The sequence below is a fragment of the Oryctolagus cuniculus genome, chromosome 19, assembly GCF_051225735.1.
Source record: "Oryctolagus cuniculus isolate XC-2025 breed Fujian yellow rabbit chromosome 19, ASM5122573v1, whole genome shotgun sequence".
Taxonomy (NCBI): domain Eukaryota; kingdom Metazoa; phylum Chordata; class Mammalia; order Lagomorpha; family Leporidae; genus Oryctolagus; species Oryctolagus cuniculus.
Window position 1 is genome coordinate 64,751,128 of NC_142885.1, and position 25,841 is coordinate 64,776,968.

General features: G+C 48.5%; 1 protein-coding gene across 16 annotated transcripts in view; it reads left to right on the forward strand.

Moving 5' to 3' along the window:
- USP7 (ubiquitin specific peptidase 7) overlaps window positions 1-25,841 on the forward strand; it is a 77,332-nt gene that overhangs the window by 36,592 nt on the left and 14,899 nt on the right. For 8 of the 16 annotated variants that reach the window (XM_089321222.1, XM_051847390.3, XM_089321227.1 and 5 more), the window contains exons 2-10: window positions 10,926-11,030; window positions 15,824-16,022; window positions 18,954-19,092; window positions 19,974-20,062; window positions 21,117-21,225; window positions 22,085-22,215; window positions 22,605-22,659; window positions 23,612-23,692; window positions 23,787-23,877. In XM_089321222.1, coding sequence (XP_089177348.1) covers window positions 10,926-11,030; window positions 15,824-16,022; window positions 18,954-19,092; window positions 19,974-20,062; window positions 21,117-21,225; window positions 22,085-22,215; window positions 22,605-22,659; window positions 23,612-23,692; window positions 23,787-23,877 — 999 coding nt within the window. Of the gene's footprint in view, window positions 1-6,801; window positions 6,845-9,670; window positions 9,830-10,925; window positions 11,031-11,767; window positions 11,922-15,823; window positions 16,023-18,953; window positions 19,093-19,973; window positions 20,063-21,116; window positions 21,226-22,084; window positions 22,216-22,604; window positions 22,660-23,611; window positions 23,693-23,786; window positions 23,878-25,841 lie in introns of those variants that run through there. The other 8 variants (XM_089321233.1, XM_089321231.1, XM_089321232.1 and 5 more) reach the window with 6 other exon arrangements.

A 25,841-nucleotide genomic window follows, 5' to 3' on the forward strand; every position in this document is an offset into this window, starting at 1 on the left:
GGATGCCACATATCTTAACTGCTGCACCAGACACCCACTCAGCTTCATTCTTTAAGGACATCATGTGAATGTATTTGCTGATTGCTCTTGATGGACATTGACTATTTTATTGTAGTTTGACTTTAAAATCACATTATGGGGCTGGTGCTTTGGTGTAGCACCTGTGGCACTGGCAATGCCAAATAGGTGCCGGTTAGAGTCCTGGCTGCTCTACTTCTGATCCAGCTCTCTGCTATAGTCTGGGAAAGCAGTAGAGGATGGCCCAAGTGGGAGACCTGTAGCAAGCTCCAGGCTTCGGATCGGCCATCTGGGGAATGAACCAGCAGATGGAAGACACCCCCTCCCCCTGTCCCCTGGCTGTGGTGCTGGCATTCCACATAGTCCCGATTCCAAGCCCTTGGGCCACTGCACCCATGTGGGAGACCTGGAAGAAGCTCCTGACTTCGGATCTGCACAGCTCTGGCCGTTGGTGGCCATTTGGGGAGTGAACCAGCGAATGGAAGACTTTTCTCTCTGTTTCTCCCTCTCACTGTCTATAATTCTCTCTTAAATAAATAAAAATCTTTGGAAAAAAAACCTCACATTATGGTGAGGTAGACACTTGCACATTGGTAAGGCGGTTGCCTGTTAGAATACCTGCGTCTCTTGTTGGAGCACGCAGTCTGATTCCCAGCTTCCTGCCGATGCACCCTGGGAGGCAGTGGTGACGGCTGGGTCCCTGGGTCCCTGGGTCCCTGCCACCCATGTGCGAGGCCAGGATTGAGCAGCTTGGCCCAGCTCTGGCTGTGGGAATCCTCTGCCTGCGGCGCGGGAATACCGGGTTCTAGTCCCGGTTGGGGCGCCGGATTCTGTCCTGGTCGCTCCTCTTCCTGTCCAGCTCTCTGCTGTGGCCCGGGAGGGCAGTGGAGGATGCCCAAGTGCTTGGGCCCTGCACCGGCATGGGAGACCATGAGAAGCACCTGGTTTCTGGCTTCGGATCAGTGCAGTGAGCCAGCCGCAGCGGCCGTTGCGGGGTGAAGCAATGGAAAAGGAAGACCTTTCTCTCTGTGTCTCCCTCTCATTTTTCACTCTGCCCGTCAAAAAAACAAAAACATTAACATGTTTTCTTGCAGAGAATTAAACTTGAATTTAATCAAATTGTCCTTCACTGTAACAAACTGTGCATATCTTTGGATGAGTGTGCCAGTTTTCTTTGGAATGGATTTTTGGAATGACATTTTGAGTGAAAAGTTATTTGGCTTTGATTTTTCCTTTGGAGAGAATACTTTGGTCCTACAATTAATTTAATTTTTGTTTTTTATTAGCGAGCCACACAGCCATGTGTTTACTCCTCAGTTGCTCATACTGCTGGGGCTGAACCGTCCTGCAGATAGGAACTTCATCCGCATCTCCCGTTTGGGTGGCAGGAACGCAACTCCTGGAGGCAGGAGCTATAGGTGGGAATCCAGCCCAGATCCTCTGATGGAGGACACAGGCCTCTTACCAGGAGGCTGAATGTCCACCACGGTGATATGAATTCATCCCCCCCCTTTTTTTTGGACAGGCAGAGTTAGAGAAAGATCTTCCTTTTCCGTTGGTTCACCCCCAAATGGCCGCTGTGGCCGAAGTGTTGCATCGATCCGAAGCCAGAAACCAGGTGCTTCTCATGGTCTCCCATGCCGGTGCAGGGCTCAAGCACTTGGGCATCCTCTACTGCCCTCCCGGGCCACAGCAGAGAGCTGGACTGGAAGAGGAGCAACCGGGACTAGAACCTGGGGTGCTAGCGCCACAGGCGGAGGATTAGCCTAGTGAGCCGCGGTGCCGGCAATTCATCCCACTTTAACACTGCCTGTGTTGCTGGATGCTTAGTATCAATGGGCATTTTCACTGATGATGATAAATGAGATCTTAGTGATTTGGAAAGTTTTTATTTATGTTTCTTATGGGTTTCACCTTTGTTTTAGTTGGGTGGTTTCTTGAATTTCAGGGACTTTGTTCCAGATATCAGTGCTCTGTCCTGCTTCCCTGCAGCTCTGGCTCTGCCCTTGCCGCCATGCTTGGTCGGGCCGCACAGTTTAGCAAGTCGCTGCATTTCTCTGGGGAACAGGCTTAAGTTGTGCGCTGTGTTACACCCGCTCACTGCCCAACCCTGTCTGAAAACCAATCGCATGTGCTTGTGGGCCAGCTAGGCAGGTGTTGGCGTGATCTCTAGGGAGAAGAGTTTTACATAATAAAGCCAGTCAGCCTCAGCAAGTAGTTTTATTAAGGCAATACAGATTGTGTGTGGCCTTCCTTGGGGCTTTATTTCCGTATGATTTAAATGACTATTTCAGAACATGGAACCGTCAAGTTCAAGTTGAAGGGGTCTGCTGCCAACCTTCAGGTTCTGCTGCCCTGGACCTGGGCAGCACTGATCTCAGAACTGTGTGAGGCTTCCAGAGGTGCAGGGCGACGCGGACCTGGCAGCAGGACAGGACTGTCCCCTGGAAGGGGATTTTCAGCCCGCCTCATGGGGTGCAGCAGTCCTAAAGCACCTTAGATTGGTTTCATGATACACGCTATGACTGAAGATTCATAGAGTGATGGAGACCCAGCTTGACAGGCAGGGGAAGGTAGTAAAAAGAACTTACTTAGGGCCGGCGCCGTGGCTCAATAGGCTAATCCTCCACCTTGCGGTGCCGGCACACCGGGTTCTAGTCCCGGTCGGGGCGCCGGATTCTGTCCCGGTTGCCCCTCTTCCAGGCCAGCTCTCTGCTATGGCCAGGGAGTGCAGTGGAGGATGGCCCAGGTGCTTGGGCCCTGCACCCCATGGGAGACCAGGAAAAGCACCTGGCTCCTGGCTCCTGCCATCGGATCAGCGCGGTGCGCCGGCTGCAGCGGCGGCCATTGGAGGGTGAACCAACGGCAAAGGAAGACCTTTCTCTCTCTGTCTCTCTCACTGTCCACTCTGCCTGTCAAAAATAAAAACTTACTTAGGTCAGAACGGACTGGTGCTGGTGGACAGTGTGGGGAGGAGTACAGTCCAAGCACTGGGACATCTCGGCTCTGGTGGGTCTCTTGGAGAGTCTTGGTTGCCCCTGGGGTCACAGTGCCTTCCAGGCTTGTGGATGATTTCCTGTTCATCCATCTGGGTACCTGCTGGTAGGAAATGTTTTAAAATGAAGCTGAGCATTCCCATCTTGGCTTCTGGGGCTCTGGCCTTGGCCCTGCTCCCGTGCACTTTCCATCTCGCTTTTCCCTCTTCTAACTGCCTTGGTTCCTGTTTCTCCTTGGGGGTTTGCTTCTCCACCATGCCTCCAGGTGGCTCCTATTCGGTCTGAGGTCTCCATCCTGATGTCTCCACCACCTCCTCCTCCTCGGCTAATGGTGCTCGTCCAAGCCTTGTGGCACTGTCCCTGAACTGCAGTCACCACCACATTCAGTCTCCTCACACTTCTTATACTCATGACCCAGGAGGCCTGACTGCCACTGGCCAGCCCAGCTCAGTCCCTAACAAGCTGGTTTTCCTGAACCAAGTGGGTGGTGGGCTCTTTACCTTCCAAGTTGTTGTTCTTGCCTTGCAAGGAAATGCAATAGGCCATGGAGTCATTAAATGCAGTCTTGTTAACAGAACTGTTACTGGAATTGCTGGCCAATAGGGTACACCCGTATCTAAGTGGATGCATGAAATCTTTGGTAAGGTACTGATCATAGGTCTGAAGCATAATTGAGGTTTTCGACTTAGGACCACATTCAGGAGTTGACTCCTGTAAGAGATTTCAGACTTGGTTGAGAAAAAGGGACTGTGAACTGGGAAGTATTTGCAGGTTTCCCTTAGCCTGTGGCCGTGTGAGTGGGATGGCAGACTGGTTGGCAGACAGCAGTGTTGCTTGATGAGCAATCTACTGCTTTGTACCCAGCAGCTGTAGCAGGAGGAAGGAATGACCCCTCCTTACCCTTTCCTTACCTCCAGGCTCTGTTCCAGGGTCCTGCTAGAGGGGTGCAGCCCACTCACTGCTGTGGGTAGAGGGGTTCAGAGGTTGTATATGGCGTGGTAAATCACAACCGGCTGTCATTTGCTACTGTCCTAAAGAATTTGCTGGGGGCAGGGCCGTGCGGGTAACTGCAACTGCTCCATCTCCCACCATGAGCCCCACCCTGGCTTCTCTCCCTCTCTGAGAAGCAACCCCAGTGGCTCCCGGCTTCTTGGGTGTTCTTGGAGCATTTTCTGTCTCTCTGACTGGGTTGTCATCTGGCCCTGATTGCTCCTCTTGAGCTTAGAGGTACGTTTCTGTACTTGGAGAACTGGAACATCAGGAAGTCAATTATGGTTGAGGTCTTCCAAATAAAAGTAAGGCAGGAACTGGGAAAGTGTCCTGAACAGGGGATGAACTTTGGGCAGGAAGCGGCCTTGTTTTTGAGCTCAGAGACATTTGGTATAGTTCTGGTTCCTGGGTGACCGTGTTGTCCCAAGAGCGTTGCTCTCCTGGGGTTATGTGTTTCAGAAAGATGACTTGGCTGTAAAAGTGTGCAGACGAAGGACAGAAGTCACATCACAGAGTTGTTCATTGTGGGTTTGTTTGGAGTGCGCTCCTTCCCCCCCAAATCAACCAGTCTATTGAAACTGGAGGGCAGTGGTTGAGTGATTCCTGACGCTGTTTTGGAGTCAGAACTTGGTGTCCGTCTGGGCGTGCCTGTGCACTGGCTTGGCGGCTGCCGTGTGTGGAGCGTGGAGTCTGCTCTTTGGATGAGAAAGTGTCTGTGCATATTGTGCACTCGAGTGTTTATGGCCACGAGAACACTTAGGTGGTTTCTTTCACATGGGGAGCGGAGGGGCAGGGCCATTGGCTTCCCCTTGTTCATCTACATCTTTGCCTGCTTCAGCTTTTCGTGTTTTTCAACACCCAGTGATAAAAATACACATGAAAATATGAAACCAGCAGCAGTACAGAAATGTTCATAGTCACATTGTATTTCCCAAAACTGGGAACAGCCCAGATGTCAGGTGAACAGTCAGACAGTGATACATTTCTGTCACGGTCCTGCTTAGCAATAAAAAGGAGCAAACTGTTATGTACTCTGCATCTCTATATGATATTCTTTTTTAGCCTCCAAATATTTATTTGAAAGAGTTAGAGAGGTGTCTCCCATCTGCTGGATCACTCCCCAATTGGATGCAACTGCCATGGCTGGATTAGATAAAAGCCAAGAGCGGGAGCTTCATCCGGGTCTCCCACGTGAGGGCGGGGCCCAAGCACTTGGGTCATCCTCTGCTGCTTTCCCAGGCACTTTAGCAGCATTGGAAGTCGGGCGCCGGGGACTCAACCTGGCACCCATATAGGATTCTGACACAGGGGTGGCAGCTTAAACGGTGTGGCCCCAGTAAAGGGCAGAACCACCAAGATGAGGACAGATGTGTGGTTGCCAGGGGTGCTTAGGAAGGAAGTGGGTGTGGCATTTAAACAGTAGCACCAGGGATCTTTGGGTTGGAAATGTTTGGGGTCTTGACTGTGGTAGTGCACAGAACTAGACACGGTAAGTACAGTCATCAGAATACAGCCTGCGATATTGGCCTGTGGCTTGGGAAGATGGTGCTGCAGTGGGAAGTGGGGAAAGCGTGCTGGATTTGAACTGCGTGGGACTGTGCAGTCAGTTGCTCAGGTCCACACAGTAGAAGGAAGGGTGCAGGAGCACAGATTGCTTTGGGGGCACACACTCATGTTGTTACAAACACGTGACAGTTAGAGGAAGGCGAGCCACCTCAGTGTTGCACCTTTCTTCTGCTCAGGACTTTGTTTTTCCGTCCTGCCTGCCTTAGTGTCTGTGGGACAGTGCCCCTCCAGGGTTCACTGGCATCCTGGTCTGGTGGTTCTCTGTAAATGGGGGCGATTTCCTGCCATACTTACTCTGGTTGTGGTGTTTGAGAGGGTCTGCGCAGGGCCCAGCACGTTTCTGGGGCTCTGCAGCGGGAGTCACTGATGGACAAATACTTAACGTGTATTTGAGAGTATCAGGTATTTGAGGGTGGCTACTGCCATGCCGTACACGGCTGCAAGCCCTCTGAACCCTCTACCCACAGAGTCCCCTGCTGTCTGTGATTCTGCTGGCTGCTCCCTGGTATCGCTTAAGGATCTCAGACTTGCTGTCTGTGGTTGTGTATTGTGGAAAATTTTGATTCTTAGGTGTTCTATGTTGACGCCTTTTTTTTTTTTTTTTTTTAAGATTTACTTATTTAATTGAGTTACAGAGAGGAGGAGAGGGACAGAGAGAGATCTTCAGAGAGCCAGGAGCTTCTTCTGGGTCCCATGTGGATGTAGAGGCCCAAGCACTTGGGCTGGGCCATCTTCCACTGCTTTGCCAGGTGCATTAGCAGGGAGCTAGATTGAAAGTGGAGCAGCCAGGACTCGAACTGGTGCCCATGTGGGATGCCATCATTGCAGGCAGGAACTTAACCTAATGTGCCACAAGGCTGACCGATCTTTGGCTTTTTCAGGTGTACAGAAGAGCTGCGAAGTTAGTAGAGAGCGTTCCCATATACATTTCACCTGGTCTCTCCCACTAACAATTCACATCACCAAGAAGTCTTTGTTAAAACTAAGGAACCAACATCACTGTTAACTAAACTTGAAGCTCCCTATGATATCACTGGTACTCCTAACATCTTTCTGTTCCTGGACCACGTTGCCCTCTAAATTGATGAGGGTGTTTGAATGTGTTTCTTGTCCTTAGACAAGAATTCTGTGGGATGCTTTAAGAAAAGAATGCTGGGGCAGAGCTTCTGGAGATTCTATGCAGTCACCGCTCTGGACCAGAGAACTCCCCCAGGCTCCGCAGACTGCCCGGCAGGGCCATGCACACATGGCTGGGAACCGCAGGCTTGGACAAGGTGATTTGGCATAGCGATGGGGTTCCTTACTTAGCCCATGGATTTGGAGACCCAGCCCTGAGTTTTATAAACTGTTCTTCTGAAATATTTGTGGGATTACGATTTGAGAAATAAGTATCAGCTTCAAGTTTATATGCAGACACTGGTTGTAATTTGCTTTGATAACCTCTATTTTAAGTAATTTAAAAATGGATTCAATGCCGGGAGAGAGGAGGGGCAGGGAGGAAGACCACATAGAAGCCAGAGGGGTTTGCCGTGGAACTTGAGGTGAGCTGATGGAGTTGGGTGGGAAGGTGTGCTCTGAGGCTCCTTCCAGCCAGCCCGGGACTGCGGCCTGGCCCTGTGTTCTGTTGAAACGGAGTGCAGTTGGCAGAATGGGAGCCCTGCGTGGAGGCACCTGTGAATCTAAGGCAGAGCCGAATTTTTGTGGCCAAGGCACCACCTGGTGGTAACACAGAAACTTGTAGTTGGGAGGCTGTGAAGTTTTACTGGTTGTGGTGTGACACCCTAACCTTTTTAGGGGTAGATACTTGCGAAGTGACAGATGTCAAAGTCAACAAATCGGAATCCTGCTTTTTCTGGATGTCATCCAGGTGTGAAATTCAGGCACTAAGTTAGTGCTGCCTGATTTCCATAGCAATTGGCCAGTGTTCTTTGAGGTAGTTCTGTGACATCACAGGTGGGAGTCGGTGGGGAGGAAGCTGCATGGGAGCATAGACACTCTCAATAAAAGCGGAGAAAACACAGAAGCTAGAAACCTGTGGTGTGTTAAAGGAATCACGTTTTGTACCTTTTACACATACATTTAGAATTATGCCTCTGATACCTAGCACATGGTTTGTTGCTGAAAGGTTCACTGTCAACAGCTAATGGAAATATTGTATTTCCCAGTGTGATACGCACATTTTTGAATGGTAGTTGCTTCATTTTAACCTGCAGACATTTAGCGTATCAGGGACTTCTTCTTTTTGGGGCATTGCACGTGGTCCCTGGTGTTTGCTAAACATATCGCCAGTCTCATTATTTGAGATGGCTCTCTGTCAGAAAGTTAGCCACATCAGAGTTAACATGGCATAAAATTCCAGCTAGGCAGAGGTAGAGCTCAAGAGTAGAGCACTTACTTATGCAGTTGTGTACACGGTTCTTCCCGAAGGTAGTCTCATCTTTTAGGCTGTTTCTAGAAGCCTATAAGGAAGTTTTTTTGTGTTTTGGCCCTTTGATAACTGTCCAAGGGTTTACTGTGTCTTAAACTTTCAGTTCTCTTTCAGAACTAGCTCATTGATGAGGAACTGCAACACTCAGTCACTGGGTGGTTGAGAACTTTCTGGGTCTTGGCGTTAGCCAAGTCCGTTTCCTGAGGTGCAGGGGGACTGGTCGGTGGCCTCTTACCTTTGCACCTCTTCTGACATTGTTCACTGTCTCTCCAAGCCTGTGAGGGGTGCTAAGGGACAAATTGGTCCAAACAACATAAATACGCTAATTTGGATGTAAAAACCGGGGCACTGCTCAGGAGGATTTAGCCCAGATGTGGAACCTGACTTGTGGTTTGGTGCATTTCAGGGAACTGCTTCGGAGTTGTCTTCCTGGATAGAACGGTGCCGTAAAATGCTGATCTCTCTTAAGTCATCCCTTTGCACTTGGTCCAACTTCTAAGAGACTGGGCTACAAGTTACTGATTTTCTTTTTCCCATGCCATGTTGTAGGATATCATGACTAGAGGATCCATGGATCCCTTGAATTGACCTTGGTTTTTACTTTGCCATAACTTTTGATGAAAAGATACTGTATCTCAAGTCTCCAAAGTGAACCTTTCTTTAGCTATGACCCAGACTCACTAGGATCTCACTGTCTGGTTTCTGTGGTCCTCTTGAAATCACTGATAACTTTCATCTGGAGTGGGTATTTGGCCTAAGTGTTAGGATGCCCACATGTCCCTGTTGGAATGCCTTCCTGACCCCAGCTTCCTGCTGGTGCACACCCTGGGAAGCAGCAGGTGACATTCAAGAGGTTTGGTCCTTGCCACCCACAAGGGAGACATGGATTGAGTTCCTCATCCAGCCTGGCCCAGCTCTAGCTGTACAGTCATCTTGGAAGATGGGAATGCTGTCTCTGATGTGTGCCGCTTGACACACCTCGCAGTTACAAGTTACAGAAAATAAAAGATCTTGTCTTTACAGCACTTTAGATTTATAGACCAGCTGCAGAGTTATATAACTTGCCACAGTTTAGACTTCCTACAAGTATGTGTGGTCCTCATTTTATTTTCTTAAAAGATTTATTTATTTATTTGAAAGTCGGAAGTTAGAGAAGGAGAGGCAGAGGGAGAGAGGTCTTCCATCCACTGATGGACTCCCTGGTTGGCTGCAATGGCCGGAGCTGCGCTCATCTGAAGCAGAGAGCCAGGAGCTTCTTCTGAGTCTCCCATGTGGGTGCAGGGGCCAAGGACTAGGGCCATCCTCTACTGCTTTCCCAGGCACATGAGCAGGGAGCTGGGTCGGAAGTGAAGCAGTGAGGACTCCAGCCAGAGCCCATATGGGATGCCCCATACTGCAGGTGGCGGCTTTACCCCTTAGGCCACAGCCTGGCCCCACTTTTAACATAGTCATTGAGTTCATCGAGATCAGAAGTAATCTGAAATGTCTGTGTCTGAATTTGACTGGTAGTACAAGTTTCTTAGTATTTTGAGTATTTTAAGAAGGGAAGAAAGCACTATTTTGTATAGGAATCAATGGAGAGACGTTTTTGTGAGGTGAAGCAGAAGTTGGGATTTTGAAGACTGGGAGGGATGCTGTCCTTGGTGCTGAATCAAGATGCATTTGGATCCAGAGGCTGAAGGGCTCTGGAATTGGGAAGACGCAACTCACACCCATGTATGTTGACCGAAGCACCTCTCTTGTACCTGAGACTCCATGAGAGAGCCTCACTACCAGGACGCCAGTTCTGTAGACTGCATGGAACCAGCATTAGGTGTAGCAAACTGTTGTGGTATGTAAAAGAGTGCATTTCCATGGGCAGTATGAACATCCCTAAGCCTTAATGGCCTGGTGTGGTTTGTTTTACTTTCAAGTTGCTGTGTTTTGAACTGATGAATAGAGCCAGTGATTAGATGTTGGAGTATGTGCCTCATATTTGTCATTCAAGCTCCTGATTGTTTTTCAAGCCAGATTTTACCAAGCATTTATAATGACAAGCTCATTTTATTTTGGTTTCTGAATATTTTCCATTCTCTTTGTGTAATTATATAGACGTCATCCTCCAGGACATTTGAGTATGACGATTAGATGTTGAAGGCACTGGCTTGTGTTTGAAGTGACAAGCTCTAGACATTTGTTATACTCTGTACTGTTTGTTTAGTAACCTCAATGAGCTTGTAGGGTTGAGTTTTTTTTTTTTTAAGATTATTTTATTTATTTGAAAGGTGGAGTTACAGAAAGGCAGAGGCAGAGAGAGAGGTCTTCCATCTGCTGGTTCACTCCCCAGATGGCTACTATGGCCAGAGCTGAAGCCAGGAGCTTCTTTCAGGTCTCCCACATGGGTGCAGGGGCCCAAAGACTTGGGCCATCTTCTACTCTTTCTCAGGACATAGCAGAGAGCTGGATCCGAAGTAGAGCAGCCAGGACTCAAACTGGCACCCATATGGGATGCTGGCACTGCAGGCAGTGGCTTTACCCGCTGCGCCACAGAGTTGGCCCCAGGGTTGAGTAAATTACAGAACCTTTTCAAAGTAGTTGTTTTCAGTTATGTAAAGGTTCCTAAATAAAGCTCATTAGCTATCGTAGAATACGAGTTAAATAATAAGAATTTACATAAAGGAATGTACAAAAAAACTTTATTACATAAGTATCACTGCAAATGGCTCAGATTGTGTGGTGAATAGCCTGTGTTCAGGCTTTCCTTAACATTTGAAAGCAGTAAAATTTATATTTACTAAACATTAGCAACTACGCATTAGAGTGCATCTTTTGTGTGTGCTAGAATTGGAGTTCCAGTCAGCGAAAGCTGTCAAAAGTGAATGTATTCTTGTTTATTTCATCAAAATCATGAAGGTAAAACCCATGGAGTGTTTTTGTTTTCTTTGAAGCTGGAGATACAGATGACCCACCCAGAATCACTCAAAACCCTGTTATCAACGGCAATGTGGCCCTGAGCGACGGGCACAGCAACACGGAGGAGGACATGGAGGACGGTGAGTACCTGTGCTTGGCTCTTGTGCAGCGGGCGGAGAGTGGTCGGACAGACGTGACCCTTCCTTTCTCCTTGAGTGCCTCTGAGTTTCTGGAGGGTAGCTAGTTTTCAGGAGTTCACATCTGAGGGAACTTTAGGCTCTTGGTTGGTTTTGATTTCATGATGGCCTACAAACCCCCCAGGTAAGTTAAAGCTCTCTGGCCCAGGCAGGGAGGTCTGTGCAGCCCAGTCTGCAGTCAGCGGGCTTTGACCCAGGCCAGTGGTTCCCCTGCCTTGGCTAGTGTTCAGATCAACACGCACATCTTACTCTCCTTTCTGTTTGCAGCAAGATGCCTCCAGACATTGGAACGTGGCTTACCAGTACACTCTCACTGCAGCGAGCTTATCAGTCGTTAGTAGCTGATAGTCCCTGCCCGCTCCGATTGGGTGTGAAATCGGATTCGAGCTTTGGGCTTCTTCCCCCACATTTTGGTTTGTGGCTTCCATGTGAGAAAGCACATGTATGGGCATTTTGTGTCTAGGAGACCACTTTTTTCTCTAGAGACATTCCTCTTAAGATTTATCACATAATGTGACCTAAACTTTTGAGAGGTCAGAGTCATGAGAAGGGAGCAGCCAGTACTTGCTTTATGCAGCCCCTGGAATCTTGCAGTTTGATATGAAACCGTGTTCTGTCAAAGCATGTCCATCAATCCTCACGAGGGTTGTGTCCTTCCCAGGGGAGTAACGGGGCAGTTGAAAGAGACCATCAGTCACGGGCGCACCGCCAAGAGGACTGCCGCTCAGACCTCCTGCCAAAAGTTGAGCCTCCATGAGAAACCGCAGCCGTAGTTGAGTTCTCTCACAGTGCGGCTTACCCCCTGGCAGCTGGCTGAGGCAATATCTGAGGAAGGTAAAGAGGCGTGGTCTATACCCGCTGCTTTGTTACCGTGGAGTGCGCTTTCCACTGCAGAGGAAGGGCAGCGGTGTGGGTGTGGTCTCTTTGGTTGTTGGCCTGAGTGTTGAGGGAGAGCATCTGGGGAGGCACGGCCAGGCGTGAGGCACCAGGAGCGGTGTTGGCCAGTCTGAGTCGGTGCAGGAGCAGGAGCTGGCTCTGACCGATTCAGAGCAGGGGGTTCCGGTGCCTGCCCACTCGACGGGGAGGGCTGGGGAGCAACACAGGTGCAGGCACAGGCAGTTTCTCACCAGCTGTGGAGCTTTGTTGTGGCGGCTGCCCTTGCAGTGGAGGTGTCAGTGTCCCCCGTCCAAGGTCACAACGAGCCACTTGTCTGCCACGTGCCATCCCTGACACGAGGGTATATTCACCTTTTTAGTGTGAGGCAAATTCGTAGTAGTGGTAAATAATGGAATTAAATCACAGGACCAGAAAGTGAACGCAAATGGAGAAAATAGCCTTCCAGGGGCCTGGGTTGGAGCAGCCCTGGGGCCGGCCAGTGGCTTGGTGCAGTCCATCCCTCTGAACTTCGTCCTGTGGTGGCAGGGACGGGGGGAGGGCGGGAGATGGTTCTGGTTCTGGGGGCAGAATCTTAGCTGAGGCATATTCCCGGCTGCAGTACTTCCTAGGAAACCCTGTCTGGCAGGGTGTAAGTGTGTTGTGAAAAGAGGGCTGCTGTCGACACTTCTGTGTTGTGCAGCACGTGTCAGAGCTGCCCCTCCTGACCCTAATCTACGCTGCTTCTCCAAGACCCTGGATTGGAGCACCGCTGCCCTGCCTCTCCCTTTGCCATTTCACACAAGGTCATGTGACCTTGGAGTTCCTGGCTTAGATTTTTTTTTTTTTGGTAGCCAAATTGTTAGGGACTTGATTGACAAGCAAAGGGGCCTCCTTGGTAAGGACGTTTTGTGTGAAGTTATTCTGCGTAGCAAGACAAGCATCAGAATCAACTTCCAGCCCTTAGTCAAGTTTCTTGTTCCTTGCTTGAGTCTCAGAGCAAGTATGACTTGTGAAAGCTTAGATCTGGGTTTGTGGGTGTCTGCAGACAGGTTTGGGGTGTAGGTACCTGGAGATCACAGGAGGGCCATTTGGGGACATTTCAGGCTAAGCTTCCTGACTGAAAAATCCGAATTCCTGTGTCTGTGTGGTTTCTTCATGCACATAAAACCCAGGCCATTCATTGGCCATACCCCACATAGTCAAGATGCTATGAGAAGGGCATGCTGGGAGCTCTGGGCTCTGTGTTGTCTGCTGCTGCAGCTGCAGGTGCTGCAGGCAGGGCTCAGGGGGTGTGGTGACAGCACGTAGTGGAGCCCATCATCCTGGCGTAGTGGCAGTGTGCTGCGGCGTTTGCTGCGTCCAGGTAGATTGGAGTCTCCAGTTAACGAGTCTGATTCTGTAGGCAGGAGGTGTCCTTTGTAATCCCCAGTGTGCTTTTTAAGTTTTGAAAACATTGCAAAAATAGTACATAGGCTCCCAGTACTGTTTCACTTCTTTCCTTAAACAAAGCTGTTTATTGGTCGGCCATGTCTGTTACAGATGACTTTGAAGTTACTACTTTTTTGTAGGCCTTCCTGCAGGTATTTAGTACAACATTTCAATTATTCTGTTAGTCCGAAGTGTTTGAGCTATCGAAGGGACATTTTTATTGGCATGGAGTCTCATGCTGAATTCCCTCCTGTCCTAAGAAGGTGCCCAGTGTGTGAGGCAGAAATGCAGTATGTGATTGAACAAGCATGGGCCACACACCGCATGCAGGGCAGTGTGGGCTCAGGGAGTAGTGGGGAGTAGGCCACAACCTCTGAGGGAGGAATGGCGGGGGGGCCTGGAGGAGATCTGCTAGACTTAGGATCATGCTGACTTTGACCAGCATGGTTCCATTTAATACTTGAAGGGCAAGAAGGCATTTATAGTTTAGATTTTGTGTGTATCTATCTGATCTCTTCCATCCACTTGTTCACTCCCTTAATGGCTGCAACAGTCAGACCTGGGCCAGGCTGAAAGCCAGGAGCCAGAAACCAGGAATTCTGTCCTGGCACATCAGTTGGCAGGGACCTGTCGTTGGGCCATTTCTACTCTCTTCCCAGGCGCATTAGCAGGGAGCTAAATTAGAAGCCACATGTCTTGTACTAGTGCTCCATTATGGGATGCTGGTGTACCACAAGGCCAGCCTCCTCCAGGAATGGCATTTTAACACCCCCAGGCAAGGGGCACTGAAATCCAGTTGTTCTGTAAAATACTTAACCTCCACAATCCTCAGTTTCTTCACCTGTTGGGTGGTGTTTAAGTCATATCTACCTACCCTTGTCTACTTTGCAGGGTTTCAGTGCTGCTCAGCTGTGATTTGTGTTTTAAGTGGTTGAGAGCATCATTACTTTGAATGTTTCTTGCCTAGTAGTGGACTCGTGTTCTGCCAGGGGATTAGGGTCACACCTACCCCTTGAAAAGGCTCAGATAAATAATTTGTCTCAGACAGGACCCAGCTCTCAGCTGCTCTTCTTTCCAAGGGGCATGTGCCTAGGCTTCTGGGTAGGTTCATGTGCAGTGAAAGAATGGGGGTGACGAGTGTTTAAAAGAAGGTGAAAGTGCTAATCATCAAACATTTTAATTTTTATTTCTTTTGGCCAAGAATACTACCCTCTTGTGAGGACTGATGGACATGTTTTCTTAAGCACAGATTAGTTAGGTAAGAACTTCCATTTCTGTATGCTGAGGGTAGCCTGTGCTGGAAACTCAGTTGTGTTGGTGAAGTTTGGAGACAGAGGGTTGTGGCACAGATCCGGGCCTGCAGCGGCTGAGGGTGGACGACTGGTGTGTGTTCCGATGAACGTGCTCTTCTCCAGGTCCTGCAGTTCTTACTTTGTGCCCTGGCGTCACGGAGCTCAGGATTATCAAAATAGCACGTAACGCGGGGTCAGCAAAAGCGTTTCAGACCCTGTGTATTCGTAGAGCAGGACCCCTTGGGAGTGGGCTCCTGGTTTCCTGCTGGTCAGTGAACTGTTCCCATTCCGCAGGGAGACAGGAATGGAACATGAAAGAAAGTGTTAGAAACTTCTGTAGCAGTTCGGCCTTGCTGTGATGATTTTATTGGCAACTTCATTGTGTTTCATGAAGTCAGTACCAGGATGGTGGTGGGCATGAGAGCGCCTTGCCCCTACAGCAGTGGTGTGTCAGGACTGGTGGGCCTGTGGTCACCAGGAGGGGGTAGTTCAAAGCTGCCAACAAACAGTGTATTTGGGGAGCCTTGATTCTTTGTTAACCTCACTTTTGTTAACCTTTAATGTTTACTTTAACTCATGTTAGGAAAGAATTCTAGCGTTTTGCCTTTTTTTTTTTTTTTTTAAATTATTCTACACGGGGAATCCAGGCTGTTTCACAAAATGGTGAGCTGATGAAGGTAACCTTTGTTTTTAGGATGACTTCTTAGCCATCTTGCTGACTTTCGCAGTGCCGTGCATCAGGGACGCCCAGCTCCCACCCACTCTGAGGCTCGCAGGCCCACGAGCGCAGCGCCCCTGCCTGACAGGCACAGCTCGAGGCTTTTCTTTCCACAAATGTGCCCAGTCTGCTCCCTTGGTGCTGGGAATTAAGACATGGTAGAGTGGAAGTTGCTACTGTGCTGGACTCTTGAATCCAAGAGAGAAGGCATGTGTGTAATCAGCCCTGATTGGTGGATTTCCTTTAGAACCTGTGTCTTCTCAGTTTTAGGCTTTAATCGATTGGAACCAATGCTGCCCTGCCATTTCCACAAAGGTTTTGGTTTTAGCAGTGATACTGACTGTGTAGCCCAGTTGCTGCCGATTTGTGCTAGTGCTGCCGCTTCTGCCTGGCTCTGTGACTGATGACGTGTTTTCTTGCAGACACCAGTTGGCGCTCCGAGGCCACCTTTCAGTTCACTGTCGAGCGCTTCAGCAGACTGAGTGAGTCGGTCCTTAGCCCTCCGTGTTTTGTGCGAAATCTGCCATGGAAGATTATGGTGATGCCACGCTTTTATCCAGACAGACCACACCAAAAAAGCGTAGGATTCTTTCTGCAGTGCAATGCTGAATCTGATTCCACGTAAGACAGTTTAAATGATGCAACTACAAATGCACATAGTCATACTGCATATCAGAAGCCCCATTTGATCGGCTAACTCAGTTTCACTTTAAATTTCCTTGCTGCCTCTGCATAGCCCTTAGATTTTAAAATTAGATTGAAACACATTTCTCTCTTTAAAAACTCATTGGGTATGTATTTTGTCTAAACTAGAAGTGTATTTTTTCTTAAACGTAAAAAATTAAAGTTGATGTTGTTAAGTCTTACCAGCCCGTGGAATCAGGGCCAACCAGCTTAGGTGACCACCGAGCTACCTGGCTTACTTCTCCTCCCCCAAGATGGTGGTCGTCAGGGCCTCGCAGCCGTTGCATTTTGTGATAGGCAGTCATCCTCGGCTATTCAGAAGGCATGAATCAAGCATTCTTTGAGAAGTCTATAACCTGGGCCTCTGACTTACTTTAGAAAAAAATACTTAATGTCTAAGGGGGAATTTATTATAAGATAATTTAAAATGAAGAGCAATCTTGATGGTTCCTTTCTTCACATGAAACCAAAAATGAGAGGTTTCACTTTTTAGTATTTCAAACTTCCTACACTATTGGTTTGACCTAAAAAACTTCAATCTTTAAAAAAAAAAAACATTTATTTAAAAGGAAGAAAAAGAATGTTCCCTTCCAGTGGTTCATTCCCTAAACATCTTCACATCTGGGGCTGGCCAGACTGAAGCCAAGAGCCAGGAACCACATCCGGGTCCAAGCCATCACCTGCTGCCTCCCAGGGTTTGCATCAGCAGGAAGGTGGACTTGAAGCTGGGTGGGACATGAACCCAGGTGCTCCAGTATGGGATGTGTATGTCCCAAGCAGTGGCTTAACTCCTGTGTTAGGTGCCTGCCCTTGTCACTGTTGACTTATTTGAAGAAAGTGTGGTTCCCACCATCACACTTTGTACATTGGCTCTAGTGTCCCTGCCACTCCCCGACGGTGCCGTATGAAGTTCTCCATAGAGCTGTAGCAGTTCTGTGAATGCCCAGGGAAGTGCAGTCTATTTAATGTTTAGGAAGCTACAAGTCAATTTCTTGCCATATAGCTAGCTAGGACCTGCTTATAGGTCAGATTTTTTTTTGTTCCTGTGTGTACACTATGTGATCTGATCAGAATTGGGACATTGTTTTGCGGGGGAGGGTTCCTCCATAGTTACAGCCTGCGCAGCAGTTAGAAACACAGTGACCTCCATGTCCAGTATGAGCATCCTGTGCAAGCAGACAACACTGGCTCACTTGCTGTGCAGGGTCTGACAGCAGTTCAGCATTCAAGTGTAACATGTAATTACAAAGTCTTACTTTAGCCATAGATTCATTCTACAGTGGACTTTAAGGTGCTGTGTCTTTTTGTTTTCTCACTTTGTTTGGAAGAGAAAAAACTGTTTCGTTTGGATCAGTCTCAGATGCCCACAGCAGCCAGGGCTCAGGCAACTCAATCTAGGTCTCCCACTGGGGTGGCAAGGACCCAGCCAGCTACCTGAACTGTATCACCTGTTACTTCCCAGTGTGTGCAGTAGCTTGAAGCCAGACATGGAGCCAGGGCTACAAACCAAGGCGTTCCTACATGGGATGTGGGCATCTAAACAGTCTCAGCCACGTACCAAACGTCCACCCCATTTTTGGCTTTTAAATATTGGTCCAGAGACTTTCTTGTGGTCTACCCCGCATCTGACTGCATGGATGGTCTGTTCTCTTGTGGTTGGGATTTGGTGTCCATGCTCAGGGGATTGGGACTCACTGATGCATCCGTCCGCACCTGGGCAGGACAGCACTGCTGGTGAGACCCAGAAGGCCTGTGGTTCGGTGCTGCACCACCCCTGCTCGGTGTGACCGGGAGGTGCTGGGAAGAACAGGTCTGCACAGGGGCGGGGCTGCTGCTGGAACGTGGTGCCTGACTTGGCAGTGCAGGCCACAGGCTTACCCTGCGCAGCTGCTTTTTAGCTTTTTTCCCCTCAATGTTCTTTTCTTCCTTCCTCCCTTCTCTCCCTGCCTATTAGAAAGGAAGAGAGAGGGAGAAACAGAAATATCTAATCTGCTGGTTCACTCCCCAAATGCTTGCAGTATCTGGGGCTGGGCCAGCTAAAGCCAGGAACTGGGAGCTCATCCTGGGTGTTCCTTCTCTTTGACCCATCACCTGCTGCCTCCCAGGGTGGTCAGTAGCAAGAAACGGATTGGAAGAGAGGACTGGAACCCAGGACTGGAACAGGGTGCAAGCGTCCCAGACAGTGTCTTGATCCTTACACCAAATACCTGCCTAGTGATTCGTTCATTTGACAATTATTTTACCAAAACATTTTTGTTGTTCATTCATTTTTGGATTATTTTTGAAAGGCATATTTTAGATATATTTGAAAGGCAGAGAGATACCAATCTGCTGTCCACTGGTTCACTCCCCAAATGGCCACAATGGCTGTACTTGGGTCAGGCTGAAGCCATGAGCCAAGAACTCCATTCCAGTGTCCCAGGTGGCTGAATCCCAAGCACCTGGCCATTGACTGCTGCTTTTTCAGGCACATTAACAGGGAACTGGCTGGGAAACACAGTAGCTGGGACTGGACCTTGTGCTCCTACATGGGATGCCAGCGTCACAAATGGTGGCTTAACCTATACCAGAATAGCACTACAAAAACGCTGTGGTCTCTAAAAGGCCTTGATACTGCTGTTGAGAGTGGGGAAGCTTGTCTAGATCCAATCAAGTTCTGGCTTCAGATGACTCATGCAAAGAACAAAAGCAAACCCTGAGTGCAGTCACTACGGATTCAGAAAAAACAGCCTTGTCTCTGTTAGGGATCATATGTGTTGCCCAGCCCGGAAGGAGAAGGGGAAAAGCACAGACGGGATTCTGTGTACTGCTTTGTGGAAGCCTCAGTTGCATACGTCTGCTAAGGCTCAGGTGATTCTCTTTGAACAGGTCGTGGTCTTGTCATGCGCAGGCAGTACTGAAGATAATAAACTACAGAGACGACGAGAAGTCATTCAGTCGCCGCATTAGCCATTTGTTCTTCCATAAAGAAAATGATTGGGGATTTTCCAATTTTATGGCCTGGAGTGTAAGTAACAGTGTATTTGTCATCAGCATGGTTGCTTCCAAAATTCTTTTGTTGTTGAAATCCTTCTATTCCTTTTAGAACCAAATTTTTTATTTTGCAGTTTGGATAAGTGTCTTTTTGTGTTTTTTTCCCAGTTTGTTAGCTGAAGTGAAGCCATGTGGAGTCAAGTCTTAGTTTTAGTGAAATATTGGAGATGATTTCTGACAGGCTAAACTTCCTTTCAAAAATAACATACTTTTTGGGATCCATTTTCGTTTATTTATTAGAGAGAGAGAGATCGATTTTTTTCACCCACTGATTCACTCCTGAGGTGGCTGCAACTGCCAGGGCTGAACCAGGCCGGAGCCAGGAGCCAGGAGCTTCCTGTGGGTCTTCCACGTGGATGCCGGCCCCCAGGCTCTTGGGCCATCTTCTGCTTTCCCAGGCACATTAGCAGGGAGCTGGATCGGAAGTGGAGTAGCCAGAGCTGCAGGCCAGGGCTGTACCTGCTGCGCTGCAAGGCCTGCCCCTGGAACCCTTGATTGCAGAGTCAGGTGGTTTCCTGTAACTTGATGATTTGCAGGGCAGCTCACGGTGGCTCTGTTTTGCAGAGCCGGTCAGCAGTGGAATGTTGCTGCCTTACTGCCTCAGGCGGTACCCAAGTTGGAGGGTGCTGGACGCCCTGCCCAGCCCTGCTCTGTCGAGCGCCTGCAGTTCCTTTGACCTGTGCATGCCCCAGATGCTTCCTCAGGGCTTTCGCAGTTTTTGTTCAGAGATCACTGTATAAAACAAATCAAAATACTCCATAATTGAAACAGAACATTTTAGTCTTTTTAAGTACAGGTCACTGGGGGTTGTTTTCATGTGCGCCTATGAAATTGGATCTTCTTTGTCTTTTATAGGAAGTGACGGATTCTGAGAAAGGATTTATAGATGATGACAAAGTGACATTTGAAGTCTTTGTACAGGCCGATGCTCCCCATGGAGTTGCGTAAGTTTTTCTTTAAGTGGGGGCTTTTGTGCCACAGTGAAAGCAGCATCACCACACTTGGGATGCATGTATTTGACGTGTACACACGGAGAAACACGTCCGCCCCACCCTTCCTTCCGTAGCTGGTGTGCTGGGCACTAGGCATGTAATTGTGGTCAGCACGCCAGCTCTGGGTTTCTGTTTTTGAAGCACGTGTAGACTCCTGGTGGGGGTGCTGAGACCAGTACTGAGATACCACAGTAGAGTGCTCTGCTTTCATTGGGAGAGACGAGACCCCTGAGAGCCCAAGCAGTGAGTGAGCGGGAAGGCAGCACTGGAGCCTGGTTCTGCACCCACAAACACCCGGGCCTCTGAGCGTGCCGTTGACTGAGGACATGGTGAGCGTCTCCAGGGCGCCCCACCAGCTCAGTCGCTGGTGTGTCACAGCTTCACGGCTGTGCCTCGGGCAGTGCCAGCTGCGGTCTGCTTCCAGGCAGCTCTCCCTCTGGTGCTCTTGCGGCTGGAGAGGATGGGACAGTTAACTCACAAAATCTGCCTTTTCTCCTCCAGCTGCTCACATGGTAAATGAGGGGAAGAAAGCTCTGGGTTTGAGAAGTGTGACCTGAAACATGCCAGCTGCACGTGCTGTCTGTTTCTGCCCCAGAAAGGGCTTTCTCTGTCTGCTGGTTGCTGGGCTGCAGGTGTGACTTGCATGTTGTGCCAGTGACCAGCATCGCTGGGAGGCACATGTGACGTAGCTGCGGGGCTTGAGCAGTGTCCCTCACTGCTGATCTTGACCAGTGGCAACGGTGCTGCTGGCAGCACACGTGTTCCAGGGCTGTTCTCATGCTGGTTGTGTTGACGCTAATCCACACGCTCAGGCATGAGAAAGGAGGCAGTGGCCACTGAAGGGCCCGATGGGTCTGCTGCCGAGGAGCGCGTGGGCCGTGTTCCCTGTCGGGATGTTGGAGAAGAGGTGCTGATGGTGCGTGATGGGGAAGTATGAGGCTGGCTCCACACGTGGTAGAGCCGAGGTGCTGTCCTGGTCACCATTAACCTCGAATTGATCTTCCAGGTGGGATTCAAAGAAGCACACAGGCTATGTGGGCTTAAAGAACCAGGGAGCGACTTGTTACATGAACAGCCTGCTGCAGACTTTGTTTTTCACAAACCAGCTACGAAAGGTGAGTGGATGGACCTCTCCCCTGCCTCACATCACCCTTTTTTCTTGGCTGTGTTAATGGTCAGCAAAGCACATGGCTCCCCCAGTTAAGCTACACTCATTCCCTGGTGCGTGAGCAGCTGTTGTTTAAGCTACATTGGGTGATCAAAAGTTTGCTGCAGCCAAAATGATTTTACAGATTGTGCTGAGAATAACTAAATAAGGAAGTGATTGGTGGCAAGCAAACAGTTTTGTATTAGCATGGATGAGTTGGCTACAAGGTCTAATTTTCCTTTTTTGGAGATAGAACATTATTAGAGGATATTAATAAAAAGGGTAGACATATTTTAGATTTTTTTTTTTAAAGTTTTTTTGAAAGGCAGGGTTTGAGAGAGATCTTCCATCCATTGGTTTTTACTTCCCAAATTGCCAGCAATAGTGAGGGCTGTGCCAGCCTAAGAGCATGGGTCTTGGAACTTGTAGGATGCAGCAGATGATGGCGCCAGTAACTTGAGTTCCTGCTACCTACATGGGAGAACCAGATTGGAGTTTCTAGCTCCTGACTCCAGCCTGACCCAGCCCCAGCTGTCAGGAATATTTAAGGAGTGAAGCAGTGGATGGGAATTGCTTTCTCTTGTTCAAGCTCTCTGCTTTTCAAACACACACACACACACACACATACATAGTATATATATAATGTATATGTCTTAATATGTTGCTCCAAGAGATGTGAAATTATAGTCGTCCTCTTTGGAGAGCTTTAGGTAAAGCTAATTTCTGATCTGTTTGGGGATAAAGCAATAGTGACTACTTCAGCCATTTTGATTCTAGAAATGATAGTTCTATATTGCAGTTAAATTTTTTTAAATTTATTCTCCCAGGCTGTCTACATGATGCCGACAGAGGGCGATGATTCATCTAAAAGCGTACCGTTAGCCTTACAGAGAGTGTTCTACGAACTACAGCACAGTGACAAGCCCGTGGGAACAAAAAAGCTGACAAAGTCATTTGGGTATGTGTCCGCCCTCTGCCTGTCCCTCTGTCGCGTATGGTGTGGGCTTTCCCCGCCGGGAGGCTGGGGCATTGGAGTACTTCCCTGTGCTCGCTCTGCCTGGGGGGAATCGAGGCTTTGCTGTAGGTTTGCTGCAGAAACAGCCCTTGGGCTGGAGAGTGCGAGGGCCCACATCGCCTCCCCCAGCAGTGTGGGCCTCAGAGGAGGGTAAAAATGCTGACTGTGCTGTCCACTGAAAAATTTGTTGGAGTTAGAACCCTTAATGTTCTCAAAAAATTAGAGAGTCATGGCTGATGGTTCAATTTAATTTTGAAGTCTTAAGTTGCTTTTTAATTTACTACTTTGCAATTGAGAGGTCTAATTACAGTTGTCCGTTTTATCTTTGAAAGGTGGGAAACCTTAGATAGCTTCATGCAACATGATGTGCAAGAGCTCTGTCGAGTGGTAAGTTTCAGGCAGTAATTGTGTAGTTCGTACACTGGATATTTTGAAGCAATGTCCGAAGTTATCAAGCAAAACCTCAGACCTAAATCAGATAACACCTTAGGCTAGAAAGAAATAGCAGCATTTTATTTAGTTTAACAATCTGTAGAGAGTTATTTGAATATTTAACTGAATGTAAAGTGTTAGGGGAAGCTTGAATGTACATAGTAAATGGTAGGCTTTAATTTGTTAAATTGGTATATATGTCACTTCTTAACCAGAGAACCAACAGATTGGCTTAGTTAGCTGTCCCTGTGGCCCAGTGTCCCTTAAGAGTAGCAACTTGCAATGTTCTAGTGTCCAGAGCCTCCTGTACACCAAGCTCCCCCCGAGGCAGCCTTGTGTGTTTCCCCACCCCCAACCCCACCATCACTAGTTCACCATTTGTTGTGATGTGAGATACACACACACACACACACACACACACACATACACACACAATATGGTTATTCAAGGTGATTGGCTGGGCAAGGTGTGTTTTCTTTTTTGCAGCACTAGCTGGATTGAATCCAGTTCATTAAATATCCATGGACAAACCAGTCAATCCTGTTGACAGGCTCAACCTCACTAATCTCTTGGTGTGGACCATTACGAGTTAAGTTTAGTGATCAATTTACATGCTTTTCCACAGAGGTAAAATGAATATAAAAAAATGCTTCTAAAGGCACTACAGATTACTAATTCATTCCAAAGGCTGTATAAAAGGTTAACCTCAACTGTTGCATGTAGATATATTTGTAAAAATCCAACCAAGAAAGATGATTTTGTATGTTTTTGATAATTGCATGCCAAAGGTCATAGTATTTTATAGTCTAGAATTTCTTTGACAATTGATATTTCCTAGTTGAATATTAAATTATTGTATGCTGCTTAAACGTGAAAATTTATTTAAAGTCAACACCTTCTCTTTCAGTTGCTTGATAATGTGGAAAATAAGATGAAAGGCACGTGTGTAGAAGGCACCATCCCAAAACTATTCAGAGGAAAAATGGTGGTATGTGACCCATTTCAAAGGATTTTGAAAGTTTTTTTAGTTGGAAATTTTTTGACCAATAATACTTAAACCGTCTTACTTTGCTTATTTGTAGTCCTACATTCAGTGCAAAGAAGTGGACTATCGGTCTGATAGAAGAGAAGATTATTACGATATCCAGCTAAGTATAAAAGGAAAGAAAAATAGTAAGTGCTGGGTACATGGGGCGTAAGCTTTTGATAATTTCTGCTTTGGTGTAGTGTTCAGTTTATACAAGTGGTTTCCACTGCCGTATCTACAGCCACGGTCTGAAGTGCACAGCTCACGGGGTGAACACACACATGGAATCTCCGTGTGGGAATCTCCGTGTGGGTTAGAGACAGCCTGCTGTGTCCTGCTAGGCCGCTCACCCCCCCACCCCCCAAACACACACACACAGACACACACTATAGGAAACCCACATCTTAGGTTAAGCTTGCCTGGTTTAGGTGCTGAAGTGCGCACAGTCTTTGTGTCTGATTTTTGACCAGCATCATGCGTGTGATGCGCCCGTGTTGTAACAGTGTGATCATTGTTGCTTTATGGTGTTCTTTTTTTAGCAATGCACACCACAGTTGTGTTTTGCTTGTTTGCTTTTAAGATTTCCTTATTTATTAGAGTTACACAGTGGAGAGGCAGAAAGAGGTCTTCCATCCGCTGGTTCACTCCCCAGTTAGCTGCAGTGGCCGGAGCTGCACCGATTGAAGCCAGCAGCCAGGAGCTTCCTCTGGGTCTCCCATGTGGGTACAGGGGCCCAAGGACTTGGATCATCATCTTCCACTGCTTTTCCAGACCATAACAGAGAACTGGATCAGAAGTGGAGCAGCTGGGACTCGAGCCGGCACTGCAGGTGGCAGCTTTATTCGCCACGCCACAGTGCCGGTCTCACCACAGTCATTTTTAAGACCTGCCCTCTTCTTGGAGTGCTTTCAGTCGTAGGCTGTTTTGACATGAGATTGACTGCTCATTGCTCCTGTGTGTTTAGCTGACCCACAGGGCACACACAGGTTGAGCTTAACTGGCAAGCTAGTGGGGTCCCCAGGGCAGTTTCAGTCTCGCCCTGTGAGCCCTGTGGGAGAACAGCAGCGCTTCCGCATGCTCGCAGGAACTGCACGTCACCAGGGAGTCGGCTGAGGGCTCGGTTAGGTGTGAGTCTCCTCGAGTGTCAGGAACCCAGTGCTTCACGGCCGTTTGGTGTCGCCTTCTGTGAAGCACTCAGTGATTTTTTTTAACCAATTTTTGTGTTGGCTTCTGAGTTCGTGATTGGTTCGAAAGTTATATTTCCGCCAGGTTTTAAAATTGAGTGGGAGGAGCCAGCGTTGTGTCATACTGGGTAAAACCACTGCCTGACATGCCGGCATCCTAAATAAATGGGCACCAGTTCGAGACCCGGCTGCTCCACTTCCTATCCATCTCCTTGGGCCCCTACACCCACGAAAGCAGTACTGATTCTTGACTTGAGCCTGGCCCAGCTCTGGCTGTTGCAGCCATCTGGGGAGTGAACCAGCAGATGGAAGATACTCATTCATTCACCCTCTCTCTCTGTGTCTCAGTAACTCTGACTTTCAGATGAATAAATCTTTAAAATTGAGTGGAAAAGTCATCTTACTTCCCCTCTACAGTTTCTGTGCCGTTCCCTCCTGTTTGCCGTGCGTGGTCCCATCTGGTCTGCTCTTGCTGGAGTGAGTTCCCCCCGTCATCTGCACTGGGAGAGGCTTCTAGGCACGTTTTCTCATCAGTGTGCTGGAGACACATCCCTTGTTCCTCTGTGTGGGGCAAGTGTCAGCTTCCTGCTCCCCGACCCAGACATGGTAGCTGGTTGATGTATGTGATGTGATCTGCTGCCGCTGGCTCTGGGTTTCTCTGCGTGCTGTTCAGTGAGCAGCTTGGGTCTGTGGGTTTGTGCTTTCTTAGTGGGGGAAAGGTTTGGCCACTCCTGGCCGGCCTTTCCACCTGGGCCCTCCACGTGGTCACTTGAATCATCCGCCAGCCTCCTGACGGATGGTCAGGATGAGGAACAGTGCTGCATCTGCAGTCACTAAGCCTTTGTGCTGTCTGTCTTGCTGGGAATCCCACTCCTGATGTCTTCTCATTTCAGTCACCATGTTTTACATTCCTGAAGCTACTATCT